At 39.4% G+C, this 24,203-nt stretch overlaps 1 protein-coding gene across 1 annotated transcript in view; it reads right to left on the minus strand.

Annotated features, from left to right (window-relative positions):
• CUL3 (cullin 3) overlaps nt 1-10,232 on the minus strand; it is a 91,676-nt gene extending 81,444 nt beyond the window's left edge. Inside the window, exon 1 of the mRNA XM_044241703.1 lies at nt 10,058-10,232. Coding sequence (XP_044097638.1) covers nt 10,058-10,123 — 66 coding nt within the window. The 5' untranslated portion in view covers nt 10,124-10,232. The remainder of the gene's footprint in view (nt 1-10,057) is intronic.
• Between the last annotated feature and the right edge of the window lie 13,971 nt (nt 10,233-24,203).

The raw sequence follows: 24,203 nt of genomic DNA on the forward strand, positions 1-24,203 counted from the left end.
TCCATAAATTCAAGTCCTGAAAGTATCCCTTGGTAAATCATCCTCTGTAGACCTCCCTTTCTTCATCTATTACGTAAGACTGGAACAGTCTCTCAAAATCCTTCTTAGCTTTTAAAAATTAAAATGTGAATACAAACAGGAGCAACCAAATTACTTGTTTATTTGGCTAGGGCTAGCATTCAGCAAAAAAGCCCCACAAAAAAACTGCACACTTCTCTCATGTCTCATTTGCATATACCATGAAAAAAAGTGAATTATTTTTAAGTGCCTGATTCTTGTGCTTCAGAATTCGTTTTACTGTTTAACCTATTTAATATGTTCTCAAACACAAAAAATAAAGATTATATTAAAGCATTTTAACATGTTAATGCCAAAGAATCCCTTTTTGAAATATACTTAGCAAGATAAATTCCTATTGAATTGAAATTCAATAAATTCCTATTCAAAAAGTTTTAAAAAGTGTGCTATCAGCCTTATAAAGAGGAATGGGTTAACTCACCAATATGTCAACTACTGTCCTTCTCATAGGTTGTAACTTTGCTTTATTCAATGCAATACACACTGCAATCGCTTAAGGGATACCCTTAAGCAATTCATATACTCAAATTTTACTGAAAACATTACTTCCATTGATTAAAAGTTCTTAATAACATTTATTCTCTTATGAGAGGTGCATTTACCTTGAATCGAGAGAGGCTTACACTTGCAAAAGCTCCTTTCACTGGCTGAAAACTAATTTTGAATTCTTTTTATAGAGTACTGCATTATATAAGCTTTAGGGCCCCAGGATCTGCCCCTGGCTAATAATTTGAATGGCATTCTTAGAATTAATTTTCCATTATATTACTACTAAATAAACGTTTCAGAATCTAGCAAATGCTTAACAGAATACAACTAGGCAGTGTAGTGTAGTGGGAAGAATATGAATCTTTTAATAGATACACCTGTGACCTAAATCCCAGATCTGCCCTTTCTTAGTTGGATGTGCAATATTACACATACCTTACTAGGTCTCTCTGAGCCTTAAGATTTAAAATCGTAACAACATCTAAAGGTTGTAAGGATCTGAGGTAATTATAATTCAAAGCACCTAAAACACACTAACATAAGGTAGACATTCAACAAGTTGTCGTTACTAATGTTATAAAGCAGTTTCTCATACTATCCATAAACTGGAAAGAAAGAAGAATTTATCATGATTACTTTCAAGAGGACAGACAAATACATACATAAGGTTGCCCAGTTAAGAGTTGCTTCAAATAAGAATGACTTGCAATCTTATGTTAAAGAATTCCTCTTAGCAATGAAGCCTTGCTTTTATCGAAAAATATCTCTAAAGGAGCTTGTGTTTTCTTAAAGTAGGTAAAGATATTCCTTTGAAGTCCTTATTCATTTGCTCAGCAGTAACCTTTCACATTTAAAAAGTAAATGTGGGTCCATTCCTTTTTCAGTGATCACAAGTACTAAATGAATGAAAGTCATGAAGTTTTACTTAACTACATTTTCAACTTCAGACTGACTTTAAAAAATAAAGGAATGATTTCTAGTAGCAAAAGGTCTGAATTAGGGGTTAAAGCAACTAAAGAATCAGTTCTCAATTTACGATTATCTCAACTTGGGCAAGCAGGACTCTCCTCAACTTTAAAATGGCTGGATTTTAAAGCAGTGGTTAATAGAACTTTTCCAAAATGAAATCTTGTATACAAACGCCAGGTTTTGAACAGCTTTAAATAACAAGAGAAGGAGATTTCTGAAGCTACACCTAATTCCACTCTTCCTATGCCTCCAGGGTCCTGGAGATGCTCTACAAGTTTGAAAGTAACTGTCCTACATAAAACATAATACATTTTTTAGTTGAAAATTCTGACTTTACGATTAGAAAATTCATTCAAATGTCTCAGTGATACCACTGTTTATTAGAAAACACTTCCTGATATTTCTTTTCATCCTCACAACTAATCTGTGAAAAAGACTGCTCCAGCTCCCATCTTAAAGTTGAGAAAATAGTCTATTAGTTCATTGGTTCAACGTTGTTGGATACTATTGTGCTGCACGGACAAAGATCAATACAAAAAGACTTGATGCCGCCTCTAAAAAAAACACACACATTCTAATAAAAGAGATACAGAATATTCTTTGAAGACTTTTTGGATAGAAGAAAAATAGTATGGTAGTTAGCATGACAGGGAAGACAGGAAAAGAATATTTTCCTTCTCTGAGACCTGAGGTAAGGCACTGAGAGAATGAGTAAAGATACAGGTTAAAGGCTACAATTGAAAAAGAAAGCTGAAGAACTTACACAAGATAACATTAGTTTTTGACAGTGAAGCAGTAGTTAAGTTTCTGGAAGAAGACAGATAAAAGAATTCTCAATAAAGAGCTTAAGACCAGTGATTAAAGTCTGGAATAGCTCACACAGGAAAAGAGAGAGGGAGCTTACCAGGGACACACACAAAAAAACTGCCAAGAGGCCCTGAGAGTCCAGCTTAGATACCACTATCTTCCAATTTTCCCCAGGAGTGCACAACAGCCTAAAAAGTATAAGCAGTGAAGGCAGATGGATGGAATGATCCAAGATACTTTGTGCCATTTCTGGACTTGCTCTAGAGAAAGAAAAAAGAGGCAACTAGTAACTGGCATCATCCTTTGGGAGAACAAAAGGAGGCTTCCTGAGGACCAAGAGCACATTAATGTGAGAAGGAAACAAGCAGAAAGTAGAACAGAATAATTAATAACAACTGGCATTTACTTACAATGTCTACTTTGCACCAGGTACTATTCTAAGAGCTTTACATGTATTAACTCTATTTTTACAAAGTAGGTGCTATTGTTTTCTCCTTTCAAAGGAGGAAAGAGGTTAAGCAATCTGCTCATTATTATAGCTAATAAATGAAGATGTTAGGATACAATGCAATATTGGAGTTTAAGATTTCTAAAGCAATGGAACAACAAGCTCTAAGACAGAGTGAACACCACTGTAATAAGAGGCCAGGACCATTTGATCATCATTGTATATAGTGCCTGACCTCCAGTAGGAACACATAATAAACGTTATTTTAAATCGAATGAATGTCTATGCCACACATAGTGGATAAAATTAAGATCTTAACTGGAAAGAGTATCTGTGAGGAAGGTATTCAAGTCTTCAATGACTGAAGGAACATGTGTAAGAAGTTAGAGACAAGCATAGGAAATGTACAAAGAGTAGTTCACAAGGGCCCAAGCCACAAACAAGGATGATGGATATGGTAATAAATTGTATGTGGGCCCAATGATTCAAGGATTACAAGGAAAACAGACACCTCAATTTAAGAAGATAAGCCAGTATTCTCAGGGCAAAGCCAGGTTTCAGATGAAAAGGCGGTAAGGAATTCTAAGAACAGGCTGAAGATACAGGAGAGTCAATCTGCAATGAACGTAGATTACAGTGGACAGCTAAACAGGCTGGGGAAGAAGGAACATGGTGGAGGGAGTAAACGATAAGAGTACAGCTAGTTAACAGAAAAGACTGGGCCACAGGTTTAGTCTTCTGAAGATCAAGCCAACGGTATTGCAAATGCATCATACTATCTTTACTTTCAAGTCATTATTGTTTCAGAAGACTAGACTGACTTCAAATCATTAATGATCGACTACATCTTAAGACTTCACTTACAGTGGCAAAAACAGCAGTAAACATTTCAGAGTACTACTTCCATCAACTTACTCAATTAATCAATTACTATGGTTTAGCTTAAAGGATCAGTTTCTCATTTAATCATTCACTAAACACCCACACTGTGTCTAACACGATGCTAAATATTTTGTGGTTCAAAAACCCTTTTGGGGAGGGACCACACTCTAGTTCACAAGTGAAAACACAAATAAAAGGAAGGAATGGAAAAAAAAATGGGAGGAAACGAAGAAAAACAAAATATATTTTTAGATAACATTTAAAGTACACAGTAGAATGTACACACCAAATGAATGTGTGAGTAGACATTCATTTATTCCTTCAATAAAGTTACCTAAGAAATGACATATTTACTTCAATGATTATGTAAGAATCGTTACTTGAACTTTTTTTTTTAAACTACCCCCAAGAGCCAATAGCATTCTTTTCAAGTGCCCCAGTGGTACCTAATCCTTTATCCTTTGAGACTGACTTTTTAGTGTGGTTCAAATTGGCCCTGCAGGCTTTTCAGAATAAAAAACAGTACCCAAAAAATCATAGCATCACTGAAGTAAGCAAACAATATTATAATACAACTACTTGCAAAAATAACAATTTTAACATTTAAATTGTGGCATAATCATGGCTAAACAGTAACCACAGCTCAATGCTAGACACGGTACTAATGCTTTTTTTTTTTTAAATCTCTCAACAACCGTGTGATATAGGTCCCACTGATAATTTCATTTCAGAGGAGGAAACAAGCTAGAAGGGGTAAGTAAGTTGTTAAAGATGATGTGGCTAGGAAAAGGTGTAAATGACATTCAAAATCTGGCAGCCAAAAGCCCACCATACTCTATTATACTCATTCTATTTTTTAGTCATACTCCTAACACTGATGTTGAATACTCTGAAGGAAAATTCCGTTAAAGACTATCCATAGTTTTGGGGCGCCTAGGTGGCTCAGTGGGCTAAAGCCTCTGCCTTCAGCTCAGGTCATGGTCCCGGGGTCCCGGGGTCCTGGGGTCCTGGGATCAAGCCCCGCATCGGACTCTCTGCTCAGCAGGGACCCTGCTTCGCCCCTCTCTCTGCCGGTCTCTCTGCCTACTTGTGATCTCTGTCAAATAAGTAAATAAAATCTTAAAAAAAAAAAAAAAAAAAAAAAAGACTATCCATAATTTTATTCTTAATGAGTAGTCAAAGAAATGCAAACTAAAGCATTAGAGTACTATTTTTTCACCTATGAAATTAAGGATATAAAATGTTGGCTAAGACACTGCTACACAGTAGAAACCCTGACAGGTATAATTAATTCTGAAGAATATTCACTTATGAGCCAGATTAGGATCCCAGTTCTGCCATTTACAAGCACAGTGACCTGAAGCAAATTTCTTAGGTTCTCAAGGCCTCCTTTGTAAAACAGAGGATAGTAGTAGTACTCTATAGAGTTGTGCAAATGAAATGAGTTTACACATGCCAAGCACAGAGAACACTGCCTGTGGCCCATGATAAGCATTCACTGAGGGTTAGCTATTATTATTCCTACTTTTCTGGAGGTCAACTGGCAATATGTACCAATTTTGCTTGGCTTAATAACTCCATAACCATGGATAGGTTCAAATATTTATGTGCCTAAATAATCATAGTTGCATTATCTATAACAGAGGAAATATAAATTAACCGGAATTGATCAAAATACCTGGCAGTAGGGAAATGGTTAAGCAAACTGAGGTGCCACAGAATACTAGTCTTTACAGATCATATCCTTAATATATTTAACGTGAGAATACTGCATTTTTTAAAAAGCTTTTTTAAAAAAACTGGTATTGGAGGCACCTGGGTGGCTCAGTGGGTTAAGCTGCTGCCTTCGGCTCAGGTCATGATCTCAGGGTCCTGGGATCGAGTCCCGCATCGGGCTCTTGCTCAGCAGGGAGCCTGCTTCCCTCTCTCTCTCTGCCTGCCTCTCCATCTACTTGTGATTTCTCTCTGTCAAATAAATACATAAAATCTTTAAAAAAAAAAAAAACTGGTATTGTACCTCAATTTTACTGGGAGCTCAGAAGTGTATGAAAGATTAAAAGAAAATTCAACAAAATGTAAATGTTGCTTATTTCCAACCAGTAGGGTTAGATGTGATTTTTATTTCCTTATTTATAAATTTAGATACTTAAATATTCTATCATGAATATGCATTATTTTTATAATTAGAAAACCTACTAAAATGAATTCATTGCTTTGACAGATTATGACTGAATAGTTTTCACAATACACTGATAGACACTAATTGCAATTCCTATTATACCTCAGTGATTTGTGCTTACTAGTAACATCTTTACTTTTTTGCTGCATTTACAATGAATAAATGGGATCTATTTTCAAACTTGCATTATTTGAAACTACAAATTGTCCAGTAACTTTTATAAAAATTTAAGAAAACTGCTAACAAACATCAGATGATCTTCACTGAAAATAAGATAAATTATCTGATAGTTGGGAGCACTTTAGAAAACAAAGGGAGGACATACTTTTTTTAGTCTTAACTATATAACCTTTATGAACTAGAGAAATGCTGTTATTAGCTACATTTAATGAATGATGTACAAACAAATGAAGCTTTCTCTACCTTGTCTCAATGAACTGACCTTATTTAAAAGGCCAAATTCTACATTATATTCTACACTCTAAAATAATTTCAAATTCAATACTGGTATTTTAATTTTCCAGGCTCCTCTGAATTGCTATCTAGGAAGATAATGCAGAATATAAACACCTTATAAATAACTACTTTAAGCTTTTGTTTTTTAACTTCTAAAGCCAGAGAGGTACTAACAGTTACAACATAGCTCGCTGTCCTGAAACTATCAAACAGAAAGAATCAATCTAAGTACAGGCAACACTTTAATGAATCTGTTATACCTTACTCCATAATTTCTCTGTTAGAGAACGAAAAATTCTTAATTCCCCACCCTGGGTGATTTGCAAGACCTATTATTCAGCTTTCCTGTACATATTTCAGGTAGTCCTAGACAACAATTACTTTCTCTAAGGAAGAGAAATCTATTATGAAGATCAAAGCTGTTCCCCCAAAGCTAGCAAATTTTACAACAGCTAGGAAAAACAAAAACATTAACTGTTCCCAATTGTCATTAAACTCTTGCGTTCTTAAGTACATCGCATATGATCTTAAAACTCATCTCTTTCTAATGTCATTCACTCTGTGGTTTCCATCTAACAATAACCTCCACATCACTCACTGTCTATGCTACACAGGTGGAGCTCTGTGAAGCTCATCTAGGATTATGAAGTGGACATCAAAATCAAAGATTCTTCACCATGATTTAGCATGCTTTTTTAATAGCTGAAACAACTTTCAGATCACACTCTAAAGACAATCCCTTTCACAATATCACTGCTAACTCTGAACACTAAGGTAAGAAAGGACTATTAGGAGAGAGAAGAATATTTTCAAACATAGCCTTTCCAATCCAATCAAATTTTTCAAGCCCATGTGGACAAAACCCATGAGAAAGTACAAGTGATGAGGAATGGCTTTTCAAAGGTAAGGACAAAAGGTTCACCTGACAGCAACTAATCCTACATAGTGGAACAAAAACTCTGGAGTGAAACATTCAGCAACAGCAAGGCAAGAAGAGCAGGAACTTCTTGGGGCAGCACTCTGATCCAAATCCATATAGCTTCCAGGAGTTTCACAACTACAGCCTCCTTCCTTAAAAAAGTTTTGTGGCCCTTGCTGTTAATTTTGGGTACCAGGAGGGGAAAAAAAAAAAAAAAGATGTGAAATGACATGTATTTTGTGCCGTGCAGGAAAACTTATAAACTGAAATAAACTCTAACTCCATCAACAATTTTTAAATCCAGAGAGTCCCTATTGTTCTCCATCTTAAAAATAAGTAATTTCTCTTAAAACCTTATGAAAAGTTCTACTTAAAATTGTGCATAAAACTGTGTTATGACCTTTTACTCTTGTGAACAATGATGAAGGCACACTTAGAATATGCATTCAAGACACTAAAAAGAGCCTGATTTTACTGATGGGACTGTATCTGGAATAGGCTTACACATATATAAAATAACCTCTAAGTTCACTTACCACTCTATTCTGCAATGAAAACAACCTCAAAACATATTTTTACACTTTTTACACCTCAATTTCATAAAACAGAATCTGAAATGAGCACCTGAGACCTTTGGTTAAACTACAATTTTCTTAAACTACAGTACCTACAATATGTCCAAAGATTAATGCAAATACTATAGCTGTAAATAATGTACATATGTACACACATAAATACTATTTCTTCTTTATAGAATACTACACATTTACTACTAGAAGACTGCTAACCTGGCAGAAAAAAGAAATTTTGAAATGTCTATAAGATACTCAAACATTCACCAAAGGGAAGTCATGAAATATCATACCACTGAGGTATCTATTCTTAATGAGGGCTCAAGGAACCAGGACTTAAAAATTTTTATATTAAAAAGTATAAAAGTTCTTTTCAGTGGAAACTACTTATGAAGATTAACAACTCACAAAATGAAAAATTATGCTTTTAAAAATTAGTTGACATTAAACTGAGTATCAAACACAAATCATTTATAAACTTCATTAAAATATTTTAGAAAATTTTAGATGGCAACAAGTTATGAACAGAAAAGGTCCAAATTAGCGCACAACCGTAAACACTACTTTTAGAAAAATCAGTTTCAGCACTGCGTGCTATCATACATTATACTCTTTAACTAAAGGCATAATGCAATTCTCTCCTGTCTCTTCCAACAATATGCAACATCCAGAAAGAAGGGATCTTGAACTTCAAGCAGTACTTATTTCAAGCTCCTAGAACGATGCCTGGAACACAGTACTCTACTTATTGAACAAATGAGGGAATGAAGACCAGGGGAACAGGTAAACCTAAAGAGACGACAAAGCTGATCATATTTAAAGGTTAATCACAATATTAACAAAACTGAGTTAATGTTATATGTGAGCTATTCCACATTTTCGTAATAAATCTGAATTAGAAGAACTCAGACTTCAAAAATGGCAAATTTTCCCTAGAAAACTTGTATAAAACTATTTAAAATTCATAACAATTCTAAATTCTGCTCAAAATGTTCACAACTGACTTAGCAGCTAACATTACCCAAAAATTCATAAACCCAGCTCATTTCATTACAAGGGAAAACACGCTAATCGACTTCATTAGGTCCCTTTGGTAGAAGTCTTGCCTCAGTGCAAATTACACTTCTGAAAAAGCGTGCTTAAAAAAGTGAATTCAAACCCCATTCTCCCCCTTCACAAGGTTATGTTTATAATCCTAAAACATTCAAGATCTTTCTCTAGTTTTACTGTTCTAAAATCTTCAGTTCAATTGCTAGTTTGTCTGTCTTGACGTATACCTGTTACTGTAGCGATGTGAGCAAGTATGTCCAGTTTCTGTTACAACAGTTTAATTGCTTGCCATTGGCTATCTGAATCAGGTATGACATCCAAAGTTATACTCTACATGCTTAATACTTCAACCATATGACTCAACGTAATGTTAAAAAAGAAAGTTTCTAAACAACACGTTTGCTGTCACTAAAACCTATAGAGTAGAACAACTCGGGGTAGTGACGACTCGTTCTTTTGGGCTTCCATGGCTAAGAAATGGAGAAACAATTGTCCAATGTGTTTTCTCTTGCTTCCCCTTGACCCTCCTTCGAGTGGCGGGGCAATTCCTGCACAAGAGAGTTTGTAAAGTGCTCTGGAAGCCTGTGGATGAAAGAGGCTATAATTACAGCTGATGTTAGTACGTTACTATCGAGCATTACAGGGAACCACTGTCACAGCGTCGGGGGTAGACTGGTGGCAAAACCCTTCCTGAGGAGGGGGGAGAGAGAGGGAGAGGACAGTCGCCTTCATCATCCTAAAGCTCTGACTGGCCACCTTCGGGGCTAGGTTATTTTCACACTGCAACGAGACCACACGTGAAAAGTTACACACGCCCCATACACGGAGGACTTCCACAGCCCTCGTCCCTGCCGTCTGGTGGTCCCGGGAAGTGAGCAGGGAGAGGAATACTAGGGGTTGGGCCTATACCCCAGGAATGTGCGAAGGTGCTGGGACCGGCCAAGGGGCCCTGGCCGCAGCCGACGCCCGCTGGTTGGTCGGAGGAGCAGCTCCCGGGCGGGTTCGCGGCGCCGGGCTCCGGCGCGGAGGGCGGCCGCGCCGGGGCCCCGCGCCGCCCCGTTGCCGGGAAGGCTCGCGCCCCGCGGCCGGCGGCGTGGGGGAGGGGAGGCCGGGCCTGCGGCCTGTTGGGGGAGTTCAGCCCGGGCCTCGCGTGCGGCTCTCCGCCGGGCCCCCGGCCCTGGGGTCCCAGGCGCCGAGGAGAGACTCACCGGAAAGGCCCGGATCCGCATCTTGGTGTCCTTCCGGCTGCCCGTGCCTTTGCTCAGATTCGACATGGTGCTCGTCCCCTCCCCGGCGGCGGCTTCGGGTCGCACTCCGAGGCGCCGGTGTCACATTTAAGACGGGCGGGCAGGCGAGGGGCTACGCGGGGGGCGGCGGCGGCGCGGCCCCCGGGCTGGGCTGGGGAGCTGGCCGGCCGCTGGGCGGCCGCGGCGGGGGCGGCAGCGGCTCGGGCTCCGGCGGCTCGGGCTCGACTGGGGGGCTGCGCTGGCGCGGCGGCTCCGCGGGGTCCCCCTCACGCCCGGCTCGGCTCCCTTTATCGCGCTCCTCCGCGATGGCGGCGGCGGCGGCGACGGACAAACATCTCACTGCGCAGGCCGAACGTCCTCCTCCTCCTTCTCCTCCTCCGCCTCAGCGAGACGAGATCCGGCCCAGAGGGTGGAGGGGGGAGGAGGAAGGGAGGAGAGCCGGAGAGTGGAGAGATTGGGGGGAGGGGGGTGGGAGGACGGGAGGGGGAGGCTAGCGGCCGCGGCGGGGGACGCTCAGATCTCGCGAGAGGAGGGCGAGCGCGCTGCCCCGGGTGGGGCGGGGCGAAGCTTGGGAGCGGGAGGGGTCAACAGGAGGGGAGGAGGGAAATGAGGAGTTAGGGAGTGGGAGGGACCAGCAGGGCGGGGAGGTGGGAAAGGGGCGGGGCTGAAGGCGGGAGGAGAAAGCTGCCTTTTTGAAAGGGGAGCGTAGGAGACCAAGCTATGGGCGGAGGTGGTTGCTGATTGGTGGAGCGCGGAGGAGGGGGGTGGGGCCCTGATCACGTGGACGGGGTGGGCGGGGGAAGTTCAGAGAGCCGGAGCTGGGTCTCAGTAGTGGGCTGGGTCTTCCTGGGCTGGGCCTGGGTAGGGTCTGGCCGGGCTTGGCCTGGGGGCAGGGCCCAGGGCCGGGGCTGCGGCCGGGGCCGGGCCTGGAAGAGGGCAGTCTCGGGGAGGAGCTTAGGGGAGCTAGGTGGATAACTAAATCCTAAAACTGGTTCTGTAGTTTTCTAGGGCAGGTGAACTAGGGAGGGTTGCTTGAGCAGAAGCCGGCAAGTGGAAAGAAGAGTTTGTGCAGGAGTTACCTGCAGTTGTTAGAAATTAGCGTACTGTATGTATACGAGGTCGTCGGATCGGATGTGCACAATCCTCTCAGGACTGAGGGGTGGAGATGTTAATCCACAAAATTTCCTTAAACTGCAGAAGCCCTAAGACCTCTTGATTCATTGATCTTTCCTAAGGGAACCCAGGACTGAATAGCGTTAAAATCTCTTTTTCGTTATCATTGAAGTAAAATGACAGCTCCCTTCATGTAGTGCAATATTTTGGTAAGTGCTGAAAAATAGAGGATAGGGTGATAGAAACCTGTCTTTAACCTGCCAAATCATGGTTACCATTACCAAGAGTGTTATCGGTTTTGAAAGCCAAAATTATTGTCTTTGATTCCAGTTTGATGTAATTTTGGAGGTTTTTTATTTTATTTTTGTCATTGTAGCCAAAAGGTCTAGTTGGATTCATAAGTTTTGCCTTTTATCTTTTTAGCTGTTATGAATTTTGCTTCCCAATATAACTCTTCGCTGAATTGATATTATATTTGGACTTCTGACACTGCAAAAAAATATGTGAGTTCTCACTGAAGTCTGTAATCTTTTCATTAAGAACCTATTGTTGGGATGGATAGCTGCATATGGAAGTTGAGGTTTTAATTATTTATCGTAATACTTTTTAATACCTTTATAGAAGCTACGGTGTTAATACTTTTTCACTGCATTTGGAAGCTGGAGTTTTATACTCTTTAAGTAAACAAATGTTCTTTTTGTGTGTGTGCGGTAAGGTTGAATTTGGCCCAAGTTAACCTAATCATGATGACCGAATTTAGGAATGTTGTGCTTTCGTCCCCTATTTGGTTGACTACTCCTTATTTTCTATCTTTGTTTTCTGCTATTTGCTAACTAAAATTCGAGTTTAAGAAATAAGGATATTGCTTGAAGCAATACCTCTAAATACTGAAGCTAAAAATAGGTCACCAAGAATTGGGTTGATAAGGTAGGATTGGGAAGGGCTCTGATTTAAATATAAGATAGTAGGAGTCTTGGGTAGAAGTTTATAATCTGTATGCTGATTGGATCTTCATTTCCATAATCATTAGAGTATAATAACAACTGAATGTTTTTCTATTGGTTGCATTATCGTATGGCCCAGTTTCCGTATAATAAAAGACCATCATTTCTAGAGCCAGCTCTATCAGTTTACTAGCTATATTTTGTGTCTTTTTGGGCAAGAGGCCTCATCTGTAAAATGGGGAAAAAAATAATACTTCTTTCTTGGGCTACTGTGAAATTTAGATGATTAACACATTTTTAAAAGCCCTAAGAGCAGTGCTCTCCATGGAGGAGCACCTTTACACCCACTGGCTATTATTATCATGGGTAATTAAGGCCAAGGGTATACTATATATTCTCCTTCATTCAATATGTATTTTTTAAGTACTTGTATCCTTTATAAATGAATCTTATTTTAAAACTAAGTCAGTCTCCAACATTTGGATTTCTCAGAACAATAAAACATTTTTCAAAAAGCTGAGAACTAGTACTCGCTTGGCAACTTTATTTTGGCAAGTAAGAGCATTAGAAAAGAATAATTAGCATAGACTAGCCTTGTTATCTTGTTTTTTTAAAAAAGTATTTTAACCATGGAAACAAGAGAAGGTAATTTTTGAATAAAGGACGTTCTTGTTTTTGTTTTTGTTTTTGTTTTTAATAAAGATTTTATTTATTTATTTGACACAGAGGGAGCAAGAGAGACACAGACCAAGCACAAGCAGGGTGAATGGCAGGCAGGGTAGAAGAAAGCTCCCTGCTGAGCAAGGAGCCCCATGCGGGGCTCAGTCCCAGGATCCCGGGATCACTACCAAGCTGAAGGCAGACGCTTAACGGACTGAGCCATCCAGGTGCCCCAAGGATAGTTTTTTAATTAATTTACTCTTATGAAAAATAATACAGTGAGCTTATTTTTGTTATTTCATCATGAACCTGAGAAAAGGTAATGAGCCAGCATTTAGGAACCTTCTGATTAGTACATATTTCCATGTAATTGCAAAGCATATAATCACCTTTTAATTGACAATATATTTGTTTTGTGAACCCAGATTTTTTCATATGCTGGTTTTGCTCAAGCAAAATTTGACTGCATCTTAAAAGAATTATTGTCAACTGCATCTTTTGTTAGGCTTTTACCCACAATAGGCCAAGAAAAACTCTTCAGAATGAATTTGCCACTGACATTAAGAAATCCACTGCTAATTTATTTGTTCATTTACTCAAGAACTGCTTATTTAAGTCTGCTAGATGTTAGTCACTAAGGGGAATAAGACACACGAGACCTGCCATCACTGAACACAGAGTCCTTTTCACATCTCAAAATTTGGAAACCACAGACCCAAGTTGGATTTGGCAACAACTTCCTATACACTCCAGTCCTGAAATCAGAGATTTTCCTGCCTAGAAGACCAGCAATCTCAAAACATGTGTGAAATACTCTCTAAAGCAGCAGACTATTCTTCCGTACCTAATAGAGTTCTGTGATTTTTAAGTAGCAAATGAACTTTCAAAATACTAGTTTTTCTGCCAACTGCCACCTGATCTAGCAGAGAATACAGGGCTGCAATAGGAACTCACTAGATGTTGCAGGCCTGCCGGGTGGTATTCTTATTGATGCTGACCATGTCCTGACACAGGAGAACAGTGGCCCCATTTTCATTTATTTGTATGGAACACGTGCAGTCAGAGAAGCCAGGAGGCTGAGTGGGCCAGTGCCTTTTCTACATCCCAGTCTAAAATAGCACGGGCTGTGAGAAGCCAACAAAAGGAAATAGCCTCTTCTTGACCATGAGTTTCTAGGTATCCAGGATGCCAACCCATTTTAATCACTAATTTGATTGTATAGATATTGGTTATTAAAAGAGCTGACAGCCTACCAATTCAATTAGACCTGTTCAATGGTTTTGAAGAGACAAAGACTGTTAGGGAAAGATGTATCGTTTTCAGATTAAAAGGAAGAGGTTTAGAGATACCATCACTTCATTGAAAATAAGGGCTAGATCTTCTACTTTCTTCCTTGTCTCCAATAGACAATCAGTAGGTATTGTAGGCCATTTAATTTATACATATTTATAGAGTAGTAGCATTCATATGTGCTTCTAAGGTGACGTGTTATAGGAGCATCCTGTTGAGAATGTAACCCCCAAAACTTACATATATGAAAACTGTAGGTTTTCAGTATGCACATTTTCTACTTTGTCCTTAATATATACCTCCAGAACAAGAAGCCTGTGAGATGTGAGGGCATGTGAGAAAAGTTACATCTTGAATTAAAAATCTTAAATGTCTGTTGTATCATAAAAACCCATCTCCATTTTCATCATTTTGTCATGCTAAATAAGATCATCTCACGGGCAGCTCTGGAAACTTTGTAGTTAGCCTGGGCAGTGTTCTGTCTTCCATATTTATCAAGCAAGTTAATATTGTGGAATAAAAATATCTATCTATACAGCCAACTGAATTTAACAATATAAATTCATGTTTAAAATTATAGGTATTGCCTGCAATTTTGTAATTTTATTTTGAAGAAAAAGAATTTATTTTGTGAAAAAATTTCCTCTTACCAATAGCAGTAACTATGTCAAGAAACCTCCAGAGAGCAATTATGAATATGTATTGCTTTCCTTCATGATAAGTAAAGTACATGTTGAATTTTATAACTCATCATCTCTGTCTTTGTGAAGTAAGTTAATTTTGGAGTTGAGATAAAGCATGGTTCCAAAGAAGCTGTTAAATTTTATGCTAAATATAGTAATTGTGTGAATTATAAATACAATGGTCAGCAGTTAGCAAATGTAATAAAATAACATTATTGTCAAACTTGTTCGATAAGCTATTTATCTTTAGTTCATAGTTAAATGGTATTCTTTACTATATCTTGAACTAGTAAAAATCAAAATTTGGATAAAACAAAGGAGTGTTGGTAGAGGTGAAGAATAACCTTTAAGAGACTAAAAAATAAGGAAAAAATTGTTTGGACCAATTTCTAGCTACATACTGATATAATGAATTAATTCCTAAAGAGAAATTGCTTTGAAGTTACTGGTTTCTGAATCTTCGTCTGGCTATTGGGCAGAAGACCCACTGAATGGGCAGTTTTGAGAAAGAGACAACATGAGCGCTTCTTAAACGAAACCGGCAACTCTAATCTAGTTGAAAATCTTTTAAAGAATTTTCATTTATGAGGGGCGCCTGGGTGGCTCAGTGGGTTAAGCCGCTGCCTTCGGCTCAGGTCATGATCTCAGGGTCCTGGGATCGAGTCCCGCATCGGGCTCTCTGCTCAGCAGGGAGCCTGCTTCCTCCTCTCTCTCTCTCTGCCTGCCTCTCTGCCTACTTGTGATCTCTCTCTGTCAAATAAATAAATAAAATCTTAAAAAAAAAAAAAAGAAGAATTTTCATTTATGAGACATTAAAAGTAGTACTACTCTACTACTGAAATCCTAATCTTTGTTGAAGAGTGCCTATCTCTCCATGAACATTTATCTTTGGGGAAAAGTTGCTTTAGATGCCTGGATTGTTAGGGTACTTCTGCATTCTTTAAGTTAATTATTGTAATGATATTTGTCCTTTAATTGGGGGGATGCTTTCTCTTACCACCCTGATTTCTTGTCTGTGCATTGACAATACTTTAGACTGTGAAATAATATAGCACCATGGGTAAGAGTGGCAACTCCGAAATCAAACTACCTGGATTCTAATCTACATTCTGCAGTGTATCAGGCGAGTGCCATTCATTCCCATCAGTAAAATTAGATTAAGAGTAGTGCCAACTTCATGAGGCTAGTATGAGGATCAAATTAAATAATGTAGGTAAAGTTTTTGTATAACACTGGCCACGTAGTTTGAATCCAAGGGCTATTAGTGATTATTCCATGGCTAATTACTAAACATTTTAAAAAGATTTATTTATTTTAGAGAGAAAGCAAGCACAACCAGGAGGGGCAGAGGGAAAGGAAGAGAGAATCCCAAACAGACTCCATGCTAAACGTGGAACCTGATGTGGGGCTGGATCTCATGACCCCTAGATCACGACCTGAACTGAAACCCAGAGTTGATGCTCAACTGACTGTGCCACCCAGGGGCCCGACTAATACCATTTTGACCCTTTAGTCTAAGTTTGGTAAATGACAGACAAGTGTTAACTGGTTTCTACATTCATGCAGTCACTGCAGCACCCCGTTTGCTCCACCTATTATACCCCAGTGCCCAGCCCCATCACCTGCTACATCCGTATCTGTATCTATATGTCCATCCTCTCAATTGCATCATTTTCCAATCTGCAATCATCTTCCCGGCAACTTTTCCTCCTTCTGGCCAATTCGCTAGCTTTCTCTTATCTGGGGAGGAAGTTCCCCAGTTATCTGTCCTCATAGACTTAGGAGCAGCAAGGCCCCTAAAAGCAAATGAAAAGAGGAAACAATGGTGGGAACTCTGCTTTGACTTCCAAACCAGGTCACCATCTTCAGCAAGCTTTCAATTACTGACACCCTCTCTGTGCTTTGAGATTTGGTTTCACCACAATTCTAGGAGGAAAACTTTAAATTTGTCATACTTATTTTAAGGTTAAATAAGAGACTTTTAAAAATAAACACACAAAGCAATGTATCCCTACTCCTCACGATCTTTCTTATACCATGTTCTTTCTTGCTAAAACTTACAAATGATAAACTTTGGATCTGTAAGTCGCATATGGGCCAATTTATCATTTGTGCTTTGGCATTCCCTTCCCCACTGCCCTGCCACTCTTGTCATATACAAGAGGATGGCTAAGCTGGGCCTTACATCATTACAATAACTGAAAAATAAGTACATGGCAAATTAAATTCATCCTTAAGATTTTGGTCAAAGAGTGATGCTATATTATCTGGAATATTTTTATGTCTACTGATAAGAAGGCAGTTCTTTCCATAATTGGGTCCCGACTTTTAGAAGCCAAAAAAATGGTCCATGTGGCTCTTATTGAATCAACTCATTCACTATCAGATTTTAGTGAACTTAAACAGCTAGCACGTAACATGACACTAATCAGTGATATATGGGAGTGAGTGATATAAGTGAGTGACACTAATCAGTGATATATGGGAGGAATAGGGAAGGATTGCACATTAACTGAATATAAGCAGTATCACTTTTTAAAACAAGCCTGCAGACTTTCCTCTATAGCCATACCTGGCATGTAGTTTGAACTCAAAGATTAGCAATTATCTTATGGTTTTATCAAAGCACTCAAGTAGATGAGCATCTGAGGAAATAGATGAAATCAGATGACTATTAACAACTAAAATTTTTCATAAAAAAGTACATCTGAATTAGCTGTTATTTTTTTGCTTCCAGGAACAGAAAACCTATCTCAAATTGGACTAAGCAGTTATCAAATCCATTATGTCACGTAAAAGCAGTCCAGAGTTAGTACGGGTCCCAGGCATGGTCCAACAGGGCTCTGGCCCAACTCTCTGACAATTCTCAAGGCCCTGCCCCAGGGTGGGGGAAAGCACCAATAGGTGTTATGGGTAACTCTTCACCAGACACAATGAAGTCCAAACTAGAAGAAGAAGAGAGACTGTCTGTTACCAGCTGAGAAACTATGCCAAGCAGCAGCCCAGGAGACTCTCTCATGGTTCACTGTCTAAGACTAGGTTACATGTCTATTTTAACCCACACAGTGGCAAGAGTGAATAGGCAGAGTTTATACTAAATACTGGGGTAAAATAGATACTGTGAGTCAACTACTACCACCTATTTGTACAGAGCACATTTATCTGTGAAGAGATTTTTACATAGAAATTAATGAGTTTGAGGAAGTTTGGTGGGAAGTGTGTGTGTGTGTGTGTGTGTGTGAGAGAGAGAGAGAGAGACAGAGACAGAGAGACAGAGACAGACAGAGAGAATAATAGGGTGTTTGGTTAATGAAGTGGGCAAGGGAGGACAATCTTGGGCCTTGAAATATACTGAAAGAATAACCCTTAAACACAGATAAGGAGATCAAAGAGAAGAACATCCGAGTGAGGAACCCATAGAAATGTGCAGCTTGTTTCAAAAACACACCATGGACATGCACATTTACACAGACACCTGCACACTCCTTTCAGGGACTGAAAGCTTCTCTTTCAGAGGCGCTGGAAAAACCTTGTTCTTTGCTCCCTGCTTCGTGAGATGTATAGACAAAGGTAGCCACAGGCAAATAAGGACAAAATGGCTGCCCACATCAGGCAATCTGACAAGTGATGAAGGGAACTCGTTACCCTCCAAACTCCCCCCTCTAAAAACAAAACAAAGCAAGCCAAATGCACAAAAACACAGATTAAACCAGCCATCCACTTAGGTGGGCAAGAGAGTTAGACATGGGATACTGTGTGAGAGGCGCCTAACTGTCTCTCTGAACCCAAAAACACTCCACTCTCAGCCCCAAAGCCAACAAACGGTCCCATGATCGGGTAAAGCGTTAGGTTCTGAGATCTTTTCAAAAGTAAATGCTGTGGGAAGAAAACTACATTAAGCCTGCAACACCTTAGCATTAATTATTACATCATAGAAACTAAGCGTACCTGGAAACAAGCAAATTTTCTAGAGAGGCAGGATCTTTTCAAAAAGGAAAAGCAACTTTATCAATTCACCTGTATTCCCAACAAGACCAGCAACTGTATGTAAAGCGCATGGGAAGAGAAGTGACCAATGGATTCACATAACGTGCCCCATCTGAGCCAATAGATGGGGAAGAAAGCACGAAGTTAAAACTCCGGGGAGAGGGGCCTGTGGAGCCCTCTGAGAGCTCCTCCTCGCAGGGACATCCTGAGAGTCTCTTCTGCATTCCACTTCCTGCTTGTGAACAAGAGGTTGGCTCTTCTCTACATGTCCATGGAAATTAATAAAGACATTTCCCAAGAATGAACTATGGCCTTGGGTTCATTTTAGCCCCTCCTCAAGGGAGTATAAGAACTTTGTATTGGGATTTTTAGCTCAGAAATGTTTATACTTGATGCAGAAATGTTTATCGATCATTCTGGAACCTTTCAAGCTTTTTTTTTTTTTTTTTTAAAGATTTTATTTGATACAGAGAGGATGAGCACAGGGAGCAGCAGGCAGAGGGAGAGGGAGAAGCAGGCTCCCCACTGAGCAGGGAGCTTGATGCAGAACTTGATCCCAGGACCCTGAGATCATGACCTGAGCTGAAGGCAGCGGCTTAACCCACTGAGCCACCCACGCACTCAAGCTTTCAAGCTCTTGATGCCATTTTCACTGGTTGATAGTAAAGGTGTGTGTGTCTCTCCAAGATGTAAAGAGCTGGTGTAACAAGAAGACTTCTTTTGGGGAACAGAAGTTCGTATTTTAGGTCAGATCTATTCTTAATAATTTATTGCCTTTTTCTTTTTCTTTCTTTCTTTTTTTTTTTCATTCTCTAAGTTCCTAAAAATAAAAAAAATATCTAAAGTACATTTTCTGGGTGTTTTAATCAGATGCACTTATACAGAGGAAAAGAAGGGCTACCATTGAACATTTGCTAGATGTCTGATTCACTACTCAGTTTTTCTCACTTGGTCTTCCCAACAGTTCTGTCCTGTGCAGGGACAGAGAGCTCTGGATTCAACCCCAAGCTCCACACGAATTAGCTGAATGATCTGGGTGCCCCTGTATGAAGAGGGTGTAATAACACTACCTACCTCATTAGATCATTGTGAGAATTAAATGAGCTAAGAAACATTAGCTCTGGAGCAGTCAGTTTAGTGTCTGCCTTCAGCTCAGTCAGTTTAGTGTCTGCCTTCAGCTCAAGTCATGATTCCAGCGTCCTGGGATCAAGCTCCACCTTGAGCTCCCTGCTCAGTAGGAAGTCTCCGTCTGCTTCCCCCAACACCGTTTGTGCTCCCTCTCTCAAATAAATAAAATCTTTTTAAAAAATTAGTTGCTCTTAGCACCTTGCAAATAACAAACACTTAGTAAATGTCTGCTCTCATTTTATTGTTTTCCTCATCTTATAGATCGGAAAGTTCTATCTGAGTGAGACCAAGTAACTTGTCATACAAGAGAGATTAAGTTAAATTATTTACTTAAGGATGCCACATATATAAATCATGAGAGAGGGATTCGAGCTCTTAGTTTCAGGTTTGTCTAATTCTAGGGTCTGCACATTTCACAACGGTGCTATTTCTCCATTGAATCATCTATTTCACACACTATTCACCACAAGGTTGCAGGACAAAACTCCTAAAAAGTTGAAGAATTAGGGATAGTTTTTGGTATCACCCTGAGTTCTCTGCACCTGGAGGGTACTAATTCAGGCCTAGACTTGCCAACACATGGCAAGTCTAGGCCTAACACTCTGGCAAACTACTTTTTGCAGTTTTAAGTAATGGTCCCAAAATGTAATAATACTCCTAGCTTGGGCGGGGTCAGGTCAGGTGGTAATGTGGTTTACCCAGGATCACACAACTAGCAGGTGAAAGAACCCTGGGAATTACCCAGGCTCCTCATGACCACTTGCTGGACCACCCCCTGCTTTGAAAAAGCTCTCAACATGTGCAGAATGAATTTAGTACAATGCATGACCAAACCTTGAATGCCAAGAACCGGAGAGTCAGGTGATATTAATCAGGGTTCTCCAGAACCAATAGGAGAGAGGTAGCTAGGTAGACTTATTATAAGCAACTGACTATTTATATAGAAGTCAGGAAGTCCCACCATGTGCCACCTATCAGCTAAAGAACCAGGAAAGCCAGTGGCATAATTTATTTTGAGTCTAAAGACCCAAGAACCAGGAGTGCTGATGTCCAAGAAGAGGAGAAAATAAATGGAGAAAAGAAGGAGAGAATACATTCATTCTTCCTCAACCTTTTTGCTTTATTCCGGCCCTCAACAATTGGATGACACCCACCCACATCGAAGACTAACTTGATACGGTTCAGCTGACCTGTAAGGTAAGAGTGCCCTCTTTATGTCATTCCAATGCATTCTGTTACAGGTTACAGCAGATATAGTTGGTGACTGATTTTGAATATTGAAATCACCACAAGAGTCAATTTGGAATATGTAAATCACCCCAGAATATAAAAATAAATGCATATTTTCATTATATGTTGAGTTTTACCTCAAATGGAGAAAAAAAGAACCACAAACAAAACCTGGACTTTATTTAACAATATGCAGTACTGATGTTTTCCACTGCATTTGAAATGCGTTAAAAAAAGGTTTGTTGGATGGATGTAGGAATGGGTAGACAGATAGGTGAGAACACTCTAGTGAAATGTTAATTATAGGATCTAGGTGATGGGTATCTAGATAGTCACTGCATAGTTTTCTCAACTTTATAGCAGATTTGAAAAAAAATTTTATTTTTTTAAGATTTTCTTTATTTGACCGAGAGAGACACAGTGAGACAGGGAACACAGGCAAGGAGCCTGCTTCTTCATCTCTTTTTGCCTGATGCGCTCCCTGCTTGTGCCCCACCCCCCCATCAAATAAATAAAATATTTTTTTAAATGTATAATTAAAAATGATGTTGATTGAAGATTATTAAGTGCTTAGTATGTTCTAGGCACTGGACAAAGTATTTCGTAAGTGTTATCTAATTTAACTTAATACTCATAAGTATTGTTTGAAGTGTGTATTACTATCCTTATTTTACCATTTAGGCAAAAATGTAAGAAGTTTCCCTAACTTGCAGGAGAGAGTGTATCCAGTAAGCAACACAACTGGGAGTCGGACCACATCTGTCTGAGCTCACTGAGCCACTGAGCTCCATGAAGGGGAAAACTGAATTGGGAACATTTAGAAATTATCTAGTTTAATTTACCACTGTATGCTACAAATGACACAAAGGATCAGTAGCACTCCCATAATTTTCTACTCTTTGGCCAAAGCTTTTGTCACTAAACATAATGTCTCTCTAAGAGCATTTATATTTTTGGTCACTTTTGTTTGTTTGTTTGTTTTTTACAAAATGGATTCATTATAGGATTCCTTGAAGTAACAGATTTCCATAATGTACTTTAATTATAATTTGATGTAGTAGAATGTGATCTAAATACTTCTTTCGAGTGTCATATATGTGTCATAACCAATGGCACCCTGATGCTATAAACAGCATGGCCAATGATGTAACTTGAGCTTTTAAGCTTTTGAATGCACTTAAATTATGCATATTTCCCTGGTGGGAAAAAAGGCATGAAATTCTGCATTCATTTGAGTTAAAATGCTACCATACTGATAATTCTGGAATTTTGTTTTTCACAGCTCAATTCCAAACCCACGGCTTTTCTGGAACTTTTTTTTTTTTTTTCCAAGTTTAGCAGTGGCTGATTTACACAGTGTAAACCACTAAAAAAAAAATGAACATAGAAGAGGGAAGTTGAACATTAAAAAACAAAATGGACATATTTATGTCCTTTCCTCTGCTTGCACCTCTCCCTTTACCCTAGCTCATGTCTTCAACACTATTTCCAAAATTCTCACAAGGGCGTATGTGACATTGAAGAAATGAAGGAGACCACTAAATCTTTTAAGTTCCAGGCAGCTGTCCATCTACTCTAGTGCTAGTAGTCCAATGTTTGGCAGCTTTGTATTTAGAAATCTTCTGTTTAACTTTTGGTTCCAGCTCTCACTAAGATGAGTGTCAGTGAACCTCCTTATCTTCTGAGCCAGTTTTCCACCAGCTATAAAATACTTACCTGATAGGATTTTTGTGGACATCAGAGGAAAATGTATTTAGGACTTGACAGCGAAAGAACAAATCCATAAAAACTAAGAACGACACAATAAACAATTTCTAAAATTTTGTCCTTTGTTTTCGCAATTTTCTGTAAGGCATAATCATGTTTCCATTATGTGATAAAACCATGAAATTTTATTTTTAATTTCAAAACAGAGAAGACAATTCTTCTTGGATCTCTTGCTTACTGGCATACCTTTCAAGTGAGGTATTTATTGCCTTTACTATGGACTATCTTTTCAAAAATTTTTTGTAGCTAATAGCCTTGAAAGACAGAGATGGTGTCTCTGCAGCAAATATCAGAATATCGATTGCCTACTATAAAAAATTTGGATTCCTAACCTTAGTGGTTTTCTCCTAGAACACAGTTCACAGTTCACTGCATGCACAGTTATCATTTTTTAAAAAAATATTTTATTTATTTGAGAGAGAGAGTGAATATAAGGATGGGGGATGGACATAGGGAGAAATAGGCTCCCTGCTAAGCAAGGAGCTCAGTGCAGGACTTGATCCCAGGACCCTGAGATCATGACCTAAGCCCAAGGCAGACACTTAACTGACTGAGCCACCCAGGTGTCCATACAATTATCTATCTGGGCTTGTCCATGTTGCCCAGCAGGAAATGTACCTCAGGAAACTGCTGCAAATGTGAATTCTTTAGATCCTGCTGTGTGTAATACAGTATCTTATCTCTGACCTAGGAATCTTGTGTCTTCAATCAGACTTCATCAAACAGTGACATGCCAACTTGGTTGCTGGCAGACCCTTCACAGTTCTTGACAAGAAGTTGGGATGCAGGGGTACCTGGGTGGCTCAGTGGCTTAAGCCTCTGTCTTCAGCTCAGGTCATCATCACAGGGTCCTGGGATCGAGCCCTGCATCCGGTTCTCTGCTCAGCGGGAAGCCTGCTTCCCTCTCTCTCTGCCTGCCTCTCTGCCTACTTGTGCTCTCTCTCTCTGTCAAATAAATAAATAAATTTTTTTTTTTTTAAAAGAAGAACTTCTCTTCTCTTTGTTCAGTAAACAAAGACTCGGGGTACCTGAGTAGCTTAGTCAGTAAGCATCTGCCTTTGGTTTCGGTCATGATGCCAGGGTCCTGGGATCAAGCCCCGCATTGGGCTCCCTGCTCAGCAGGAAGCCTGCTTCTCCCTCTCCCACTCCCCCTGCTTGTGTTCCCTCTCTTGCTGTGTCTCTCTCTGTCAAATGAATGAATAAAATCTTTAAAAAAAAAAAAAAAAGGAAAACAGATTCTTCTTCCCAACATATCTTGAGACCATTTTTTATAAAATATATGTCATTTTTTGGGAGAAAGAGCAG

The sequence above is a fragment of the Neovison vison genome, chromosome 3, assembly GCF_020171115.1.
Source record: "Neovison vison isolate M4711 chromosome 3, ASM_NN_V1, whole genome shotgun sequence".
Lineage (NCBI taxonomy): Eukaryota > Metazoa > Chordata > Mammalia > Carnivora > Mustelidae > Neogale > Neogale vison.